At 40.9% G+C, this 17,067-nt stretch overlaps 1 protein-coding gene across 1 annotated transcript in view; it reads left to right on the top strand.

The window, feature by feature from the left end:
• Nucleotides 1-16,715, top strand: part of Smco1 (single-pass membrane protein with coiled-coil domains 1) — a 19,667-nt gene extending 2,952 nt beyond the window's left edge. The window contains exons 2-3 of the mRNA XM_059277633.1: nucleotides 15,527-15,676; nucleotides 16,072-16,715. Of these exons, the coding sequence (XP_059133616.1) occupies nucleotides 15,527-15,676; nucleotides 16,072-16,531 (610 nt within the window). The 3' untranslated portion in view covers nucleotides 16,532-16,715. The remainder of the gene's footprint in view (nucleotides 1-15,526; nucleotides 15,677-16,071) is intronic.
• Nucleotides 16,716-17,067: the final 352 nt, after the last annotated feature.

Genomic DNA, 17,067 nt, shown 5'->3' with positions numbered 1-17,067 from the left:
CTTGGCTTGGCGGCAGGTCCGGTTTCCTGCCTGGGCAGCCAGCAGGTCCGGTTTCCCGCCAGGGTGGCCGGCTCCCTAGTCTGGGCCCAGGTCGGCTTGGCCTCAGGCCAGACTGACCGTAGCCCCAATCGGTTAGCTTAAAGCCAGTGCTACAAACAACTCAGGCCTGCCCTGCCGAACAGGGCCCCTGCCTGTAAAGCCAACGCACGTGGTTGGAGCCTAAGGAAGCCAGAGCCAAGGCTTGACTGGGCTCAAGCGGGAACACGTGGCTGGATTCAAGCTCTTAGGCAGAACTCGTAGCTACGTTTTCTTGTTCTCTGTCTCTGTCTCTGTCTCTGTCTCTCTCTCTCTCTCTCTCTCTCTCTCTCTCTCTCTCTCTCTCTGGATTCACACCTCGGACACTAGGTGGCTGTTTTGAAATTCTCTCGGATTTCTTCTGTTCTACGCAGACTTGGTAAGTCACTTAACATATCAGATATTTTAAAGGAAACTAATTAAAAGAGAAATTTTTTCCACATTAAAAAAAATGGGTTTTATGTGTACATTGGAAGAAAATTGGGCTTTGTTTGAAATTTTAGGCAGTCTGACAATGGAACAACTATACGAGAAGATTAATGTTGATCGAATTATGAAGTTTATTACTATGCTTATCCTCATTTTACTATTTAAAAAGATAGTCAATTTAAGTGCCAGGATGACAGCTTTAGAAAAACTTATTAAACCTGTAAAAATTCAGACAGAAGAAATTAACAGTGAAGTTGTTTCAAGATTGGATCATAAGGTTACAGAAAGAAAGCCTGTTTTCACACAGTCACCCTTAATTTATCCAGTAACCGTACAGCAGTTGCCTAATGAAATGACTACACAAAATATTTGGGCTCCAATTGAAATGTTAGATTTACGAAGGTTTAAGGAGGCAGTAGTATCTTATGGCATGATTAGGTTCCATTTGAACAACAGAGATCTCTTAATTAGAGGAGGTGATAGTTCATCAACCAGCATGAACATCCAATTTAAACTAACTTATACCAGTAACACATGCCTTTTCATTTAATCAGATAATAATTTGCCAAAAGAAACATCCCCAAAATTAGTCTTGGGGAAAGGTTTTTGTTTTTGTCATTTAGGAGAATGAAGGTTAAGGAATCTGAAGAACACTGGACAAATGAGACAACTGAAGAAAATCATCTATCCCAGGAAACAGTGAAACGGTGTATGGGTATATATTATCTAAAAAATTTTATGTCTTCCTAAAGGTTTGTTTCTGCTTTTCTCTAAAGATTTAACACTATTGGTCTTCTAATAGTCCCAGTTCAATTAAAATTTAAAGCTGACTTTGGAGTTGGAGAATGGCTCTCTCGTTCTTTAAACTCAAGCATGTTGTTAAAAGGAAAATGCAAACTCCCTGTATCATGCCAGAATAAAAGAGCCATCTTCTGCTATGGGACAGGAGAAAAGACAAATTAATTAAGAGACTATTCTGTTACTAATCTCAACTCTTTGATTCTATTCTGATTCTTTAAACTTTTCTTAAACTATAAATTTTATATCAAAATTTACAAGATTAATATATATATATATATATATATATATATATATACATTTTAAACTTTGTTAAGATATGAATGGTCATATAGAGTACTAACTAATTCTAGAAAAAAGGCTTCAATTAGCTGCATGTATATGTCTTTGTGTTCGAGTCTCTTATCAGTTTTCTGCAGGAATTCACGGTCAGGCATAACATCAACTGAAGTCTCCAGGAAGAAGATGGGGCCCCACAACAACAACATTTCCCCGTGGACAATAATAACATCACTAAGCTGACAAACATCATCTACAGATCAGCTTTGAACTACAAGGTACTCAGAGCAATTTTGAGATGACTAGCTGAGATGATCCAGTCTCAAAGACTACTTGAATAAGGACTTGAGATAAACCCTGAACTTCGGCATTATACACAGACTGGATAATAAAGGATATAGTTACCTTTCCTAGAATTTGACAATTAACCTAAAATTTTTCTTTCAGGATAAAGATAACTTCGCCCATACCCAGCAGGAAGCAATTTTAAGAATACGACGCCCATATTCCCAAAGAAGTGGTGTGGGGCGGGTGGTTTTTTGGTCTTTTTAATGGGTTTTGGGTCTGGGATAATTTTCATTGTTTAGGGGGGTTGGTTACAAGTTGTTAAGGGTTAGGGAAAAGGCTAAGCAAAGGAGATTAGATTTAAGGTTCTTGTTTTAAAAAAGAGAAAGAAAAGAAGAAAAAGACAATTACTAGTTTTAAATACTTTACATTGGATTGGATTGTTTTATATTGTATACAAATTATATATATTGAAATTGATATTGTTAGAAAATGCTATATGTATATTTCTAATTGTACTTATACCGTTCATTTAACAATGCAATTTTCTGATCCTTGAATGTTATTATTACCAACTATTAGGATATAAAGAAATGAAAGTTAGTAGTTAGACATTACAATAGAACTTGTAGTCATATTAGATATGTTTTAAAAATTGAGCAGATATATTTTAGACAGGTCATCTTCAAACCCTTCAGAGATCTACAGAATATGGCATTTAAAATGTTTTAATAATTTAGAAAATTTTTCTTTTTTGTTATGACTATGAGACATGTCGGCTCCTGGCAGTACCAATCTACTTCAGAGAAAATATGGGCATTGAAGAAACTGCATATGGAGTTAACTTTCATTGTGGCAAAAGTTAGCCACTGGACAACAAAGTATCCTCGAATCAACAGGACAAAATGGACAGACAGGACATGAAACAAAGGACTACTGATTCTTGCCAAAACAAGTGTGGTTATGGCTTTATCAAAAGGCATCTTCTGAGGCCAGGACAATATGGCACCATCCCTGAAGTGGTCTTTGCAATTCGGAAAAGGTACAGTGCCCTTTTCTTCGAAGGCAGCTGAACAGGCAGTGGGCCGATGGCTTCTGATGTGCAATGGAACAGCAGCTGAAACAGTTATTCTTGAAGAGTAACTAAGCTCACGCCTCTCAATAGTAGACTGGCATTTAATAGAGGGATGTGGAGAAGAACGGGATGCTGAGATGAAGCCATATATACACAGCCAAGAAGAATGGACAGCTGAATTAAAAAACCATGAACAATTTCCAGAATTTAAAATCCTGAATCATGACATGACACTAGTGGAATTCAGGTGTTTCTGGTACATGGACTGCTCTCACCCAATGTGAGGTTGAACTGTTGACTTTGTGTACATCCTACTTCACAAATGAGTCTGTCAGATACGCTAAGCCTGTAGGCTGAAGATGATGCCCCAGCACTGCGGAGAAACCTCAGGTGACTGTCCAGGCAGCTGGCTGTTTCTTTTAACTCACAAATTTTTTGGAAGTTGCTTGCATGCACTTCCTGTTTTTATTTTTGTTAGCTAATATTATTTCCTTCTTGGGTCTCTGAGGGAGTTGAAGATTAGTTAGTTATAGTTGAAGATTAGTTAGTTATAGTTGAAGGTTAGTTAGTTATAGTTGAAGATTAATTAGCATAGAAAGTGAATTAGATACATTTTGGACTTACCAAAATAGGATAGATAATGAAATTATTTTCTCTGAATTTGTCAAATACAAATGGACTAGACATTGTTTAGGTATTTATTACTTGTATATATTGTATATAGTTATTGTACTTTTGTGTATAGTTTTTCTTTTGTTAGTTATAACCTTTTTCATTTTTCTTTTTATTAAAATAGAAAAGGGGAAATGTGGTATTTTACTTGTACTGAAATGTGATTTTAATTGTATGTTAATAAATAAAGTTGCCCGGGGGTCAGAGCTATTAGAGCCATAGCAAGAGTGTGGCGGTGGTAGCGCACACCTTTAATCCCAGCACTTGGTAGACAGAGCTAGGTAGATCTCGGTGTGTAAAAGGATACAGCCAGCATTGGAAACACATGCCTTTAATCTCAGTACCAACCATACAAGACCTGGAAGTCTCTACAGAGGCAGTTATGTGTTTGGGTTTACAACCAATGAGAAGGCAGAACAGAAAGACTATAAAGACAAACACACAGGAAGTAGCTCCCTTTCGGAGAGCACTCTTGGCTGAAGGGGATCGCTGAAGCAGGAAGGGTGAGGCTCTTGGCTCTGACCTCTTGGCTTTCTTCTCTGAATCGGCTCTGTGTTTCTTATTTAATAAGACGGTTGGTTACATCTACAGAGGATGACCCTGAACTCCTGATTTTCCTGCCTCCACTTCCTAAGTGCTGAGTTACAGGCATGTGCACATGCCTTTCTCTAGAGAAGTTTATGATGAGTCATTTCTCTGTCTGTGACAGTATCTTGTCCAGTGTGAAAGAACCTGCTCTAAAGCAGCTTCAGACACATTCGACAGGTGATTCGGTTTTAGTGAAACAGCCTCAGCTCATAGTAAATTAATGCTGCTATTTAAATAGTTGTAATTTGGCTTGCATTTAATAATTTAGATTTGAATTCATAGTTGCTCATGAACCATATGTATAAGATGCTAATACCTAATGTTGGATTTGGACCTATTTAAGCAACTTTATACACAATTTTAGTATGAGAGTTAGTGATAAGCCCTAAACATTTAATAATTTTTTTTCTTTTAAAAGAATGCAGTCGCCGGCGGTGGTGGCACACACCTTTAATCCCAGCACTGGAAGGCAGAGCCAGGCAGATCTCTGAGTTCGAGGCCAGCCTGGTCTACAGAGTTCCAGGAAAGGTGCAAAGCTACACAGAGAAACCCTGTCTCAAAAAAAAAAAAAAAAAAAGAATGCAGTCATTGGGGCCAGATGTGGTGGAGCACACCTTAACCCCAGAACTCTGAAAGCCAAGATAGGTGCTCTCTCTGTGGCCTCCCTGGTCTACATAGTGAGTTCCAGGCCAGCCAGGGCTACATAGTGAGACCCTGTCTCGAAGTAGTAACAATGCAGTCCTCAGGCCCTCAGGTTAGCTACTTGCTGTGCAAGCTACCAATCTGAATTCAACACCCAGAACCCATGTAAGATAGCCTAGGAGAAAGTCTCTACAAAGATGTCCTCTGACTTTCACATGTGCTTGTGCTCTCGCTCTCTCTCTCTCTCTCTCTCTCTCTCTCTCTCTCTCTCTCACACACACACACACACACACACACACACACACACACACAGAGTGGACAACTTTGTCTTATTCCTGACTTTAGTGGAATTGCTTTGAGTTTCTCTCCATTTGAGGTTGGCTATGGGCTTGCTGTAAACTGCCTTTATTATGTTGAGGTATGTCCCTTGTGTCCCTAATCTTTCCAGGATTTTTATCATGAAGGGGTGTTGGATTTTGTCAGCAGCCTTTTCTGCATCTAATGAGATGACCATGTAGTTCTGTCTTTCAATTTGTTAATATGATGAGTTACAGTTATCAGTTTGTGTATGTTGAACCATCCCTGAATCTCTGGGTTGATCATGGTGTTGTTTTTGATGTGTGCTTGGATTTGGTTTGCAAGTATTTTATTGAGAATTTTTCCATCTTTGTTCATAAGGGAAATTGAAATCTCTTTCTTTGTTGAGTCTTTATGTGGTTTGGGTATCAGGGTACTATGGCCCCATAAAATGAATTGGACAATCTATTTTATGGAATAATTTGAGGAGTATTGGCATTAACTCTACTGTGAAACCCTGGTAGAATTCTGTGGTAAAACCATCTGGCCCTGGGCTTTTTTGGGGGAGAAGGGGAGACTTTTAATTACTGCTTCTATTTCATTAGGGATTATAGGTCTGTTTAAATTGCTTATCCTACCTTTAACTTTGGCATGTGGTATGTATCAAGGAAATTACTCATTTCTTCTAGGTTTTCTAATTCGGCGGAATACAGATTTTTAAAGTATGTCCTTATGTCTCTCTGGATTTCCTCGGTGTCTATTGTTATGTCCCACTTTTCACTTCTGATTTTGTTAATTTGGATATTCTCTCTCTGTCTTTTAATTAATTTGGATAAGGGTTTGTCAATCTTACTGATTTTTCTCAAAGAACCAACTCTTTGTTTCATTGATTCTTTGTATTGTTTCTATTTTATTCATTTCAGCCCTGAGTTTGATTATTACTTGCCATCTGCTCCTTTTGGGTATGATTTCTTCTCTTTGTTCTAGAACTTTCAGGTGTGCTTTTAAGTTGCTGGTATGAGATTGCTCCAATTTTTTTTTTTTAATGTAGACACTTAGTGCTATAAACTTGGTCTTAGAATGACCTTCATTGTGTCCTCTAAGTTTGGGTGTGTTGTGTGTTCATTTTTATTCAATTGTAGAAAGTCTTTATTAATCTCTCTCTTGACCCATTGTTCATTCAGTAGTGAGTTGTTCAGTTTCCATGAGTTTGTAAACCTCCTGTTGTTTATCCAGCTCTAATCTATGGTGGTCTGATAGGATGCAGGGAGTTATTTCAATTTTCTTGTATCTGTTGAGATTGCTCTGTGTCTGAGTATGTGGTCAGTTTTAGAAAGAGTTCCATGAGGTGCTGAGAAGGAATATTCCTTTGTGTTGAGATGAAATGTTCCGTAAATATTTGTTAGGTCCATTTTGTTGTGGAATAATCTTTTTGTACACTGTGAAGAAGTGTCACTTGGATTGGTTTAATAAAAAGCTAAATGGCCAATACCTAGGCAGGATTTGGGGGGCAGAAAGACTGCTGGGAAGAAGGGTGGAGTCACCAGCCAGATGGAGAGGAAGCAGCATGGGCAGTATATGGTTAAGGTAATAAAGACACAAGACAAAAAGTAGTTTAAAAAAATGGGTTAATTTAAATTGTGAAAGCTAGTTAGTAACAAGCCTAAGCTATCAGCTGAGCTTTCATAATTAATAATTGCAATCAGACATTTCTCTATCCTGACTCTATTCCCAAATACCCAGGAGTTGCTTCCCAAATTACCACACAGAGGCTTATAATAATTATAGATACTTGGCCGATAGCTCAGTCTTGTTACTAGCTAGCTCTTACAACTTAAATTAACCCATTTCTATTCATCTATGTGCTACCTCGAGGCTTGTGGCTTTTACCACTATTCCATTTTGTGTGTCTGACTTGTTCTCTGGCTGACAATCCTGACTCCTCCCTTTTTCATCTCATCATTCTCAGTTTGGCTTTCCTGCCTAACTTTATCCTGTTCAGCTATTGGCCAGGCAGCATGTTCATTAAACCAATCACAGTGATAAATCTTTACAGTGTACGAAGGATTTTCCACAGCACCAGATGAAGCATAAATCTAATTAATCTTATCAATAAAAACTGGGAGTCAGGTATTGGGGTAAAAACTTGAAAGATCAGAGAAGCAGGGGAGCTTCCTACCTCTTCTGTTCCTCCAGTTGAAAAGGGCTGAGATCTTGTCTTTGCCCTGCCTTAGCACTTCCTTTCTCCCCCCTGCCTTGTCATTTCCTGTCTCCTCTCTGTACTGCTCTCCAGGCCTGTTTGGTTAATTAGTAGCTAGCCCCACCCTCTGACCCCAAGCAAGCTTTGTCAATACACAAACAAAATGTCACACAACAAATAATAAGCCTTCATGTCATTACTGGGGAGCATTTGGTTTATGATTGTAGGGGAAAATGGCCAGCCTAAGAAACCCACCCTGGCCCTGAAACCAGAGCTAGTGGAGGAAACACACCCTGACTCTGAGACCTGAGCCAGTGAAACACTTTAGCCCTGAACCTAGAACCTAAGAAACACACCCTGACCCTGAAACCAGAGCCAAAGGAACACAGTTTGGCCCTGAAACCAGAACCAACTCTGCCCCTGACCGACTAAACCAACCCATCCCTGAGCAGGAAAACTAACCAATCCCTGAGGAGAAAATCTTCTCCCTGGAGAAACTCCAACCCCAAGAAGCCCTATATAAGCCCCTCTGCCTATTCAGTTGTGGGCTGTCCTTTCCTACCCTGGTGGAGGCAGCCATTTTCCTGGACGACTCCTTCCCAAATTTTGTTTGTTTGTTTGTTTGTTTGTTTTTCGAGACAGGATTTCTCTGTGTAGCTTTGCGCCTTTCCTGGGACTCACTTGGTAGCCCAGGTTAGCCTTGAACTCACAGAGATCCACCTGGCTCTGCCTCCCCAGTGCTGGGATTAAAGGTGTGCGCCACCACCGCCCGGCAGTACCAAATTTCTTAAAAGAGTTTTGGGTGAAGATCTTTCACTGGCATGAGCAGAAGAACCTTTCTGAGAGGTTCCCTTAGGGGGACTAAGGGGGTGGGGGGTGGGAAGGAGTAACAACATGTCGCCAGAGCCGGAGGAGATTGCTGCATTTCTGCAGGGTTTCCCCTATATCAGAGTGAAGCAGAAGTAACATCTTGAGTCAGAGCAGAAATGGATAGCTCTCCTAGGACATTCCCTTAGTTTGAGTTTTCTTTCTTTTTTAAATTTATTTTATGTGCATTTGTGTTTTGCTAGCATATATGTCTGTGTGAGGGTGTCAGATTCTCTGGAACTGGAGTTATAGACAGTTGTGAGATGCCCAGATGTACGTGCTGGGAATTGAACCCAGGTCCTCCAGAAGAGCAGCCAGTGCTCTTAACCACTGAGCCATTTCTCTAGCCCGTTTGGGTTTTCTTTATTGATTCTATTTCCACTTTCAGGTCTTGAACCTTTACTCCCTTCCACGCTTTTTTTCTTTCGTACATTTCTTTAAGGGATTTATTTCCTTTTGAAGGGCTTCTCTCATATTCATAAAAGCTATTTTAAGGTCTTTGCCTTGTGTTTCAGCTCTGGTGCAATACTCAGAGCCTACTGCAGTAGGGTTGCTGGGCTCTAGTGGAGACATATTGTCCTGGCTGTTGTTGTGTTTTTATGCTGGCATCTAGGCATCTGGGTTTGGGAAGATTGTAATTCTAGGTGCTGACATCTGGTTGTCTTTATGAGGTGGGTGTTTTGTTCCTTGGTTACTGTTGCACTATCTGGTTCTTTGGAGAGTGTAGTGACTGTGTGTTGTCTGGTAGGAAATTATTCTGGGATCCTGATAGGTGTGGCCACTGGGGGTTCCAGGTAAAATGTGTTTCTAGGTATTGGAAGCTGATACTTAGGAATGGCGATGCACTAGGAGGGGGAAAGGCTGAGGGAGTTTCTTGGAGGGAGGAAAACAGATTGTTCCACCAGAATCTGCCTAGTCCTCTGGGAATGGGGACAGAGAATGAAGAGAGGCCACAACTGGTAGTCTGCCACAGAGCTCATGGGACTGGGCACTGGATATGGAGGAGAGTAGGCAGAATGGAGATATGAAGCTCTTAGCTAATCTGCTTTGCTGGCCTATTTGCTTCTCTGGCAGGCTTGGCTGTTGTGTTCTCAGGGAATGCCTGCTGAAGTTGGGGGCTGGGATAAAGCAAAGATCCAGATTAAAGGCATGTGCCTTCCTATCTCAAAGATCCAGATTAGAAGTGGATTGACCTACTTCAAATTAAGCAAAAACCCCTCACAGCTGTATCCTCCATTTTTGGATTTCAATTAATTCCATATGTAGTCAAGTTGACAAGAATAGCCATCACACTTTCCTTCAGTTTCAAAATCTCAGGCAGGTTTATTGTCCTAGATGGAGAGGTGGCTGCTCTTCCAAAGGACCCTGGTTTGATTCCCATTGCCCATATAGCTGCTAACAGCCATCTGTAACTCCAGTTCCAAGGGGATCTGAACCCTCTGCTGGCCTCCATGGGTACTGCATGCACATGGTACACAGACACATGCAGCCAAAACACATGTATATATAAAAATAAATAAACCTCAAATTTTTAAAATAAAATTGTGGCCGGGCGGTGGTGGCGCATGCCTTTAATCTCAGCACTCGGGAGGCAGAGCCAGGCTGATCTCTGTGAGTTCGAGGCCAGCCTGGTCTACGGAGCGAGATCCAGGACAGGCACCAAAACTACACCGAGAAACCCTGTCTCAAAAAACAAAATAAAACAAAACAAACAAAGTAAATAAAATAAAATAAAATTGTGTTATTTTTAGTATGTTACTGTTGAGGTTTTGGAGGTTTGTATATATTTTAGATGTTTGCCCTTGTTTAAGGTGTGATTTGTAATTACATTCTCCTGTTCTGTAGGTGGTCTCTTCACTCTGCTGACTGCTTTGCTATACAGCAGCATTTTTAGCTTTGTTATCCCCGTTCCTCTCTGTTAGCATATTCCCTGGGGAGGAGGATTTTTGCCTTCTCATCATTCACAGGTATTATTCATTTAATTACCATTTATGATGTTCAATAAGTATTGATGGGAAGAAATTCTTCAGTGAGTGAACAAACATGACTTAGTTCTTATAAGCTTAAATGTTTTCTTAAGCTCACATGAATCATTTGATCAAAACACCTTCCTAAGCGGGACTTGGTGCACACCTGTAGCCCTAGCACTTGGGAAGCAAGGGCAAAGAGGATTGCGAGGTAGAGGCAGGGCTTGGCTAGAGAGTTATAGCAAACCCCTGTCTCAAAAAAACAAAGAAACAAACATACACTCATAGTTCCTGAACTAGTCAGTTACCATTGCCATCTCTGTGATCTTGCTCGTACAAATTCTGCAGTCTGTAGTATACCTCTTATCCGCCCCCCCCTCCGATAATAACACTTCCCTTTAAGGATAAGACCCACACTCAGTGTGAGCATTTTCCTAATCAACCTTCATGGCCTACTGTCATCGTCTATGATTTTTGGAGTCTGTGCCTATTTACTACATTTTTTAAAATAATAACAACAGGTAACTTGTTTGTGTTTTGAGAAAGGATTCTGAGATGTGGCCCAGTTTGGCCTTGAGTTCATAGGCTGGGAAGACCTTCCTGTGTTAGTCTCCTGAAAGGGGGACTACAGACTCAAACCACTGTACCACAGAGAATCCTGTTTCATGTGTATTTTTCTGTCAGTTCCTCATTTGATACTACTAGACACCCTCAATAATTTCTACCATTGGTTAGATTTTTAACTTTAAAACCATCATTATCATCATAAAAATGTAAGGCACTCTTTAAAAACTGATTTAGATTGTAATTTAGTTTTTTAAAAAAGCAACTAAAATATGAAACCCGGGGCTGGAGGATAGCTCACAGTTAAGCTCTTGTTAGCTAGGCATGGTGGCTCACATCCTTAATCCCTTCACTTGGGAGCAGAAGTAGGCAGATCTCTGAGTTCTAGGTTAGCCTGGTCTACACAGAGAGTTCCAGGATAGCCAGGGCTACACAGAGAGACCCTGTCTGAAAACAACAAAACAACAAAACAACAACAACACTTGTTATTGCTCTTCTGTAGGACCTAGGTTGGCCCCCCAGCACCCACATGAGAGCTCACAACTATCTGTAGCTCTAGTTCCAGGGGATCTGTCACCCTCTTCTGGCACCTGGTGCACAGACTTATGTGCACACAAAACACTCATGTACAGCAAATAAATATTTTTTTAAATGAAAGTAGCATCTCCATCAAATTTAATTGTAGAGTAGCATATATGTTTGTTTTCCAGTATAAACAAAGCTGTACTTGTGGACGGTGCCTTGTTGTCCTATAGTGGCTTGGTCTGTTCTCAAAGGCAAATGTCATAGTGCACTCCAGGACACCTGTGTTCACACCATTGGTTCTTTGAAACTATATTTGGATGTTGAAGCTATTAAAAGCTTCACGTACTTAGTGACCTTCCAGGCAGAGTTTAGATAGGATGCTCCCACTGCTGCTGCCTGTTGCGGAGAGGAAAACAGCAGCTCTCCACCTCCACAGGGTTTCCATCTTGCTTTGTTTCCTTTGCCCTTCCTAAAGAAGATGAACCATGACAGCACAACCCTGATATCCTTGAAGGAAGCAATGAGAAGGTGGCTCGGGGCTCCAGGGAGGGAACAGGCCAGGGTCTACTCTTCTCACAAGATGGGGAGTGAAGAATGAAGAGTAGAAATAAGCAGAGAACAGCAGCCATACTATAAGAACTGTGTTTGCTAAAGTGTTTGGAGTCTTGCGGGTTCAAAAAATATGTAAACTGATAATAAAGAAAAATCTTTGGGGTTGGGATTTAGCTCAGTAGTAGAATGTTTGTGTAGTTGAAAGGCCCTGGTTTTTAAATCTTCTGTATCTGCATGTGTGCGCGCGCGCGCACACACACACACACACACACACACACACACACACACACACACACGCATGCATGGAATCAAGAAAAATCTGCTTTAATATGCTATAATTCCATTTAATTCATGCTAGATTCACAGACATAAGTAAAATGTGACTATTTCCCTTGAAGAGCTCATAGCCTACAGGAATAGTAGAATTGTTTTTTAAAATACAGTTTAATACACGTGACCTTATACTAGTGATGTTCCAAAAAGGCCAAAGGAACATGAAGGAGGGATCGATGCATTTGGCCTAAGGAAGCGGCTCTTCACAGAGGGATACTTTGTTGGATCATAGCATCTGAGTGAGTTTATGAGGAAATAAATAGGAGGAATTTTATAGTGAGGAAACTACATTTTGACCTCATAAAAGATTGGAATTACAGATTAGCAACTAGAATGTGTGAGAAGACTCAGAAAGGCATTATGCTTCTTGGTGAGGAGATCCAGTTCATCTCTTAAAGTCAGGTGGCATAAAAATACATTTTTAGCTGAGTTAAATGATCACAATAGGGCTGGAGAGATGGCTCAGTGGTTAAGAGCACTGGCTGCTCTTCTAGAGGTCCTGAGTTCAATTCCCAGCAGCCACATGGTGGCTCATAACTATCTGTAGTGGGATCTGATGCCCGTTTCTGGCATAAAGACATACATGCAGATAGAGCACTCATATACATAAGTAAATAAATCTAAAAATATGATCATAACAGTATTTTAGAGAAATGTGTGAAGGATGAATTGGAGGCTGGAGCAAGGGCCCAGTAATACTACTGTAGTCCTAGGACCAGGGTAAAGGTGATGGACTGGTTTACTGGGTATGACAGGTGGGAGTTGAGTTAAATAGATATCAGTTGTGGGTGAGGGGTTGAGAATTATTTTTAGATTTCTAATTCAAACAATTGAATGAACCGTAAGGCTGTTAACTAAGCTAGGGGATTGTGGTAGGAAACATTACTCTCAGATTTACATTTTTTAATTTAAAAATTCTTTTTAGAATTATTTATTTTATGTGTACCACATTATTTATTTTATGTGTACCACATGTGTGCCTGATTCCCTCAGAGGTCAGAAGAGGGCATTAGATCCCCTAGAACTGGAGGTATCAACAGCTATGAGTCACCATGTGGGGGTTGGGAGTCAAACCCAGGTCTTCAAGAACAAGTACATTTATCCACTAACCCATTTCTTCAGCCCTTTTTTTGTTTGTTTGTTTTTGTTTTTGTTTTTTGAGACAGTTTTGTGTGTGTGTGTGTGTGTGTGTGTGTGTGTGTGTGTGTGTGTGTGTGTAGCCCTAAGTGTCCTGGAACTAGCTCTGAAGACCAGGCAGGCCTTGAACTCACAGAGATCTACCTGCCTCTCCTTCCCGAGTGCTGGGATTAAAGGCGTGCCCCCCCACCGCCCAGCTCTAATATATAATAAATATATTTATTTATTTATGTGGTGGGAGGAGTTGTGTATGCCACAGGCACCCATGTGGAAGTCACAGGAAAACTTGAAGGAGTTGGTTTTCTCCTTCCACCATGTGGGGCTAAGGGAGGGAAGTTAGGTCACCAGGTCAGCAGTAAGCACCTTAACCTGATGAGCCATCTGTACATTCTTTTTAAACATCTATTAGAGTGGTCTGCATGTCTTTTGGCGGGGTATTCCAAAGAACTTCTGCAATTATAAACTGTTATCAACAAGCTACAGCTCATCTCTAGAGTTCAAACTAGCAATAATCTACAGCACTACAGCTTCAAGTCTAAAGTTAAAGACAGTCAGGTGGCGTAGTTTTGACTGGAAAACAGAGGTTGCTGCATATAAGCCTCACAGGCTTCATACTCCTATAAAATACACATTTCATACCAACTTTTATCTAGGGGTAAATTGGTACCAAAACTGAGAGAAAATTCCTCCATTACAATTTCTGAAGGTGGAGGAGAGAGTTCATAAAGTTAAGCTTAGGACAGTTGGATTTGATGTCTCCACCTAGGGAGAAATGCACGTAACAGATGAGAGTATACGTCTAAGAGAAAAGTGGTACCTGAAACTCAGGTACTATTGGGAGAAACTGAGGACCAAGAGACCAGGGTCAGGACATGATCTTGGGCAGCCACAAAGTGTTGAGGTCACTGGAGAGATAACTATTTTCTTAACCCTTCCTTCATTTAAAGACCATGTGGTGTTTTCAGGCCAGTGAGTTGTCACCCTAGCTCTTTGTGGCTCATTTAGGTGCAATCTCAGTGCTATGGTGCCTCTGGTGTTTGGGGCTACTCAAGCTACTTCAGTCCCCTTGTGACCGTTCAGCAGGTCATTCTTTCTCATCATAGGTGTCAGCTGTATGACCTGGACATAAGTTACCATTTCTCTATAATGCCTCTGCTAGTTATTGGGAGACAGGAATAATATGTCTAAGAAATGGCCACTGATCTCCTATGTAGAATTTATACTTTACTTCGTGCAAAGCAAACTAACAAGAAGTATTGCATGATAGAGGCAAGGGTTTCCCAGAGAGTGGGTTTAAGAAGAGTATGGAGGGCTGGACATAGTTCAGTGGTAGAACTCGGGCATAGAAGGTATGAAGCCCTAGGTTCAGTCCCCAGCATTACCATCTCTCTCTCACACACACACACACACACAGAGTAGAATTTGAGCTGATCCTTGAAGTAAAAATGGATCTGCAAAGTCCTAACAGGGTAAAGAAAGCCACTTTATTATGTCCACTGGTTCTAGTGCTAGTCACTTAAGTGATTTGGTCTTTTTCAAACTTAATTTCTTTATCTATAAAATGGCAAAATCAGGCCGGGCGGTGGTGGCGCACACCTTTAATCCCAGCACTCGGGAGGCAGAAGCAGCCAGATCTTTGTGAGTTCCAGGGCAGCCTGGTCAGAGCAAGGCGCCAAGCTACACAAAGAAACCTTGTCTCGAAAAACCAAAAAAAAAAAAAAAAAAAAAAAAGGCAAAATCAGGACTTTTACAGCTCTAACAAACTTTCCCTCACTAAAAAGTAAAAATGGGGCTGGTGACATGGTTGGAATGGTAAAGGCACTTGCCTTACCACCTGAGTTGACACCCCAAGACCCACACAGTGGAAGGAGAAAATAACTCCTACAATTACAATTTGTCCTTTGGCTCCCACACATGCACCCCGACCCCTCCCTCCACACACAAAATAAATCTGTCCTTAAAAATGCAACAACTGACAGCTTCGCTTCTTAGAGTCACGAGAAGTAATGCTTGTTGATAGTCTGTGAAGTGTTAAGTGTTGCACAAGACACAGGAACAACTAATTAGACAGCCAGAAGTCTGCCAACATGAAGAGCAAGGGCAGTAGAGGGCTTGGCAAATGGAAACCCTGGTCACATTTTAACTTTAAGTACCTATCTAAATTTGGCAGGGGTTGTAAATAATCTATTAGTCCTAGGTTTACCCTGGCCTGAACTTACCTTTGATTCTTTAATCCTGTAGAGTAGAGAACAAGCTCCAAGCTCTAGACATTCAATTCAGAGAACTAGACGTCACCAAGGATAACCTGACACAGCAATTTGAACACCATAGCAAGACTTTGGCAAGCCAAGCAGCCCACGATGAGATATGGACAGCAGTTCTGGCCCTCGGGTGAGCAACAGTTGAGAAATCCTGGCTTTTGTGGCTTTGTGAGAGCTTTCGGTGGCCATTCCCACTATGTTTAGTATGTCCCAGCGGCATTATTCAGGCTTGGCTTCCTTCATTCAGAAAGATTGATCTGTGTTTATGCCAGGCACCACAGTACCCACCCTGTGAGTCTCTTACCGGCTGGTCTTATGGACGAGGATGAGTAACAGAACTCCCTCACCATGGGACGCTCATCCAATGGGTGGCCTGAGAACTCAGCTACGCAGTTTGGTGCAGGCCGTACTTCTGAAATACATAGCTGGTTTCCTACTGGGTTTACATTGGGTCAGCCTAATCAAATGTAACTTACGTTTGTACACAGACTATTCCATTTAAGGAGCTTTCCACATTTCTCATAGGTTCACCTCAATGGAATTGAATATTTTATATAGCTATGTCATTGAAGTCCTTATCTGCTTACACACTCGAGTGCTTCAGAAGCTTCCAGACCTGGGGAGAAGTCTCCCAACCTTAGCCTCCGTCCTTAGACGACAAGTCAAGAACAAGCACATTAGAATTGTGTGGGAGTCTGTCCTGGAGGAATATGGGTTGCAAGAGAGAGATGTCACAGCACTCTGTACCTTCTTCATTGCCCACGGCAACAAAGCAGAACACTATGCTGCTAATGTAAGACGGATGTACATCAAAGACGTCACGTTCATGATCACCAACATGGTAAAGAACCAGGCTCTGCAGGATGGTTTGCTGCGAGCTGTTCAGGTCATCGAGAAGGGGAAAGCAGTGGGGACCCCTGAACACCAAAGGGCATTCCTAAAAGAGTTGATACCATCAATCAGAGACGAACCTGTTACGCAATAACTCAGCAATCCCACTTTCAGCCATTTGTATTGCAAAAACAAAAATGAATAATTTAATTACTGTAGGCTTATTTTATAGCAAGAGTGGAAAGAGTATTAAAGAAATTATGACAAATTGGCACAATGAATATTTTGTGTGTGTAGCCATATTAAAAAAATAGGCAAACGTTTTATAATGAAATAGTCTGGGGGTGTAGCCAAGAGTACATGCTTTGTATGCAGGAGGTCCTGGTTTCAATCCCTAATACCATAAACATAAAAAATAAAATAAGTTTATATGGAATCATCACTCAGATTTGGTGGTGTTTCATTTAAATATTTATCTAATGGTAAGTACAAAAGGGGGCAAAACCAACTATATATACATATCTATGATATTTTTAAAAGATACTGTGTATTAGTGTAGATATCTACACTTCTACAGTGATACTTAGGAAATATTATTTTAGGGGGAAAAACAAATAGGTTAAGAGCCAAAAGGAAAGAAATTCTTTTCACTGGATAGTGGAACTTGCTCTCTAGGTGTGACGTGGCATC

This window comes from Peromyscus eremicus, chromosome 12, assembly GCF_949786415.1.
Source record: "Peromyscus eremicus chromosome 12, PerEre_H2_v1, whole genome shotgun sequence".
In the NCBI taxonomy this organism is placed as follows: domain Eukaryota; kingdom Metazoa; phylum Chordata; class Mammalia; order Rodentia; family Cricetidae; genus Peromyscus; species Peromyscus eremicus.
The sequence above is the reverse complement of the archived record's forward strand: the minus strand, read 5'-3'. Positions and strand labels throughout refer to the sequence as shown.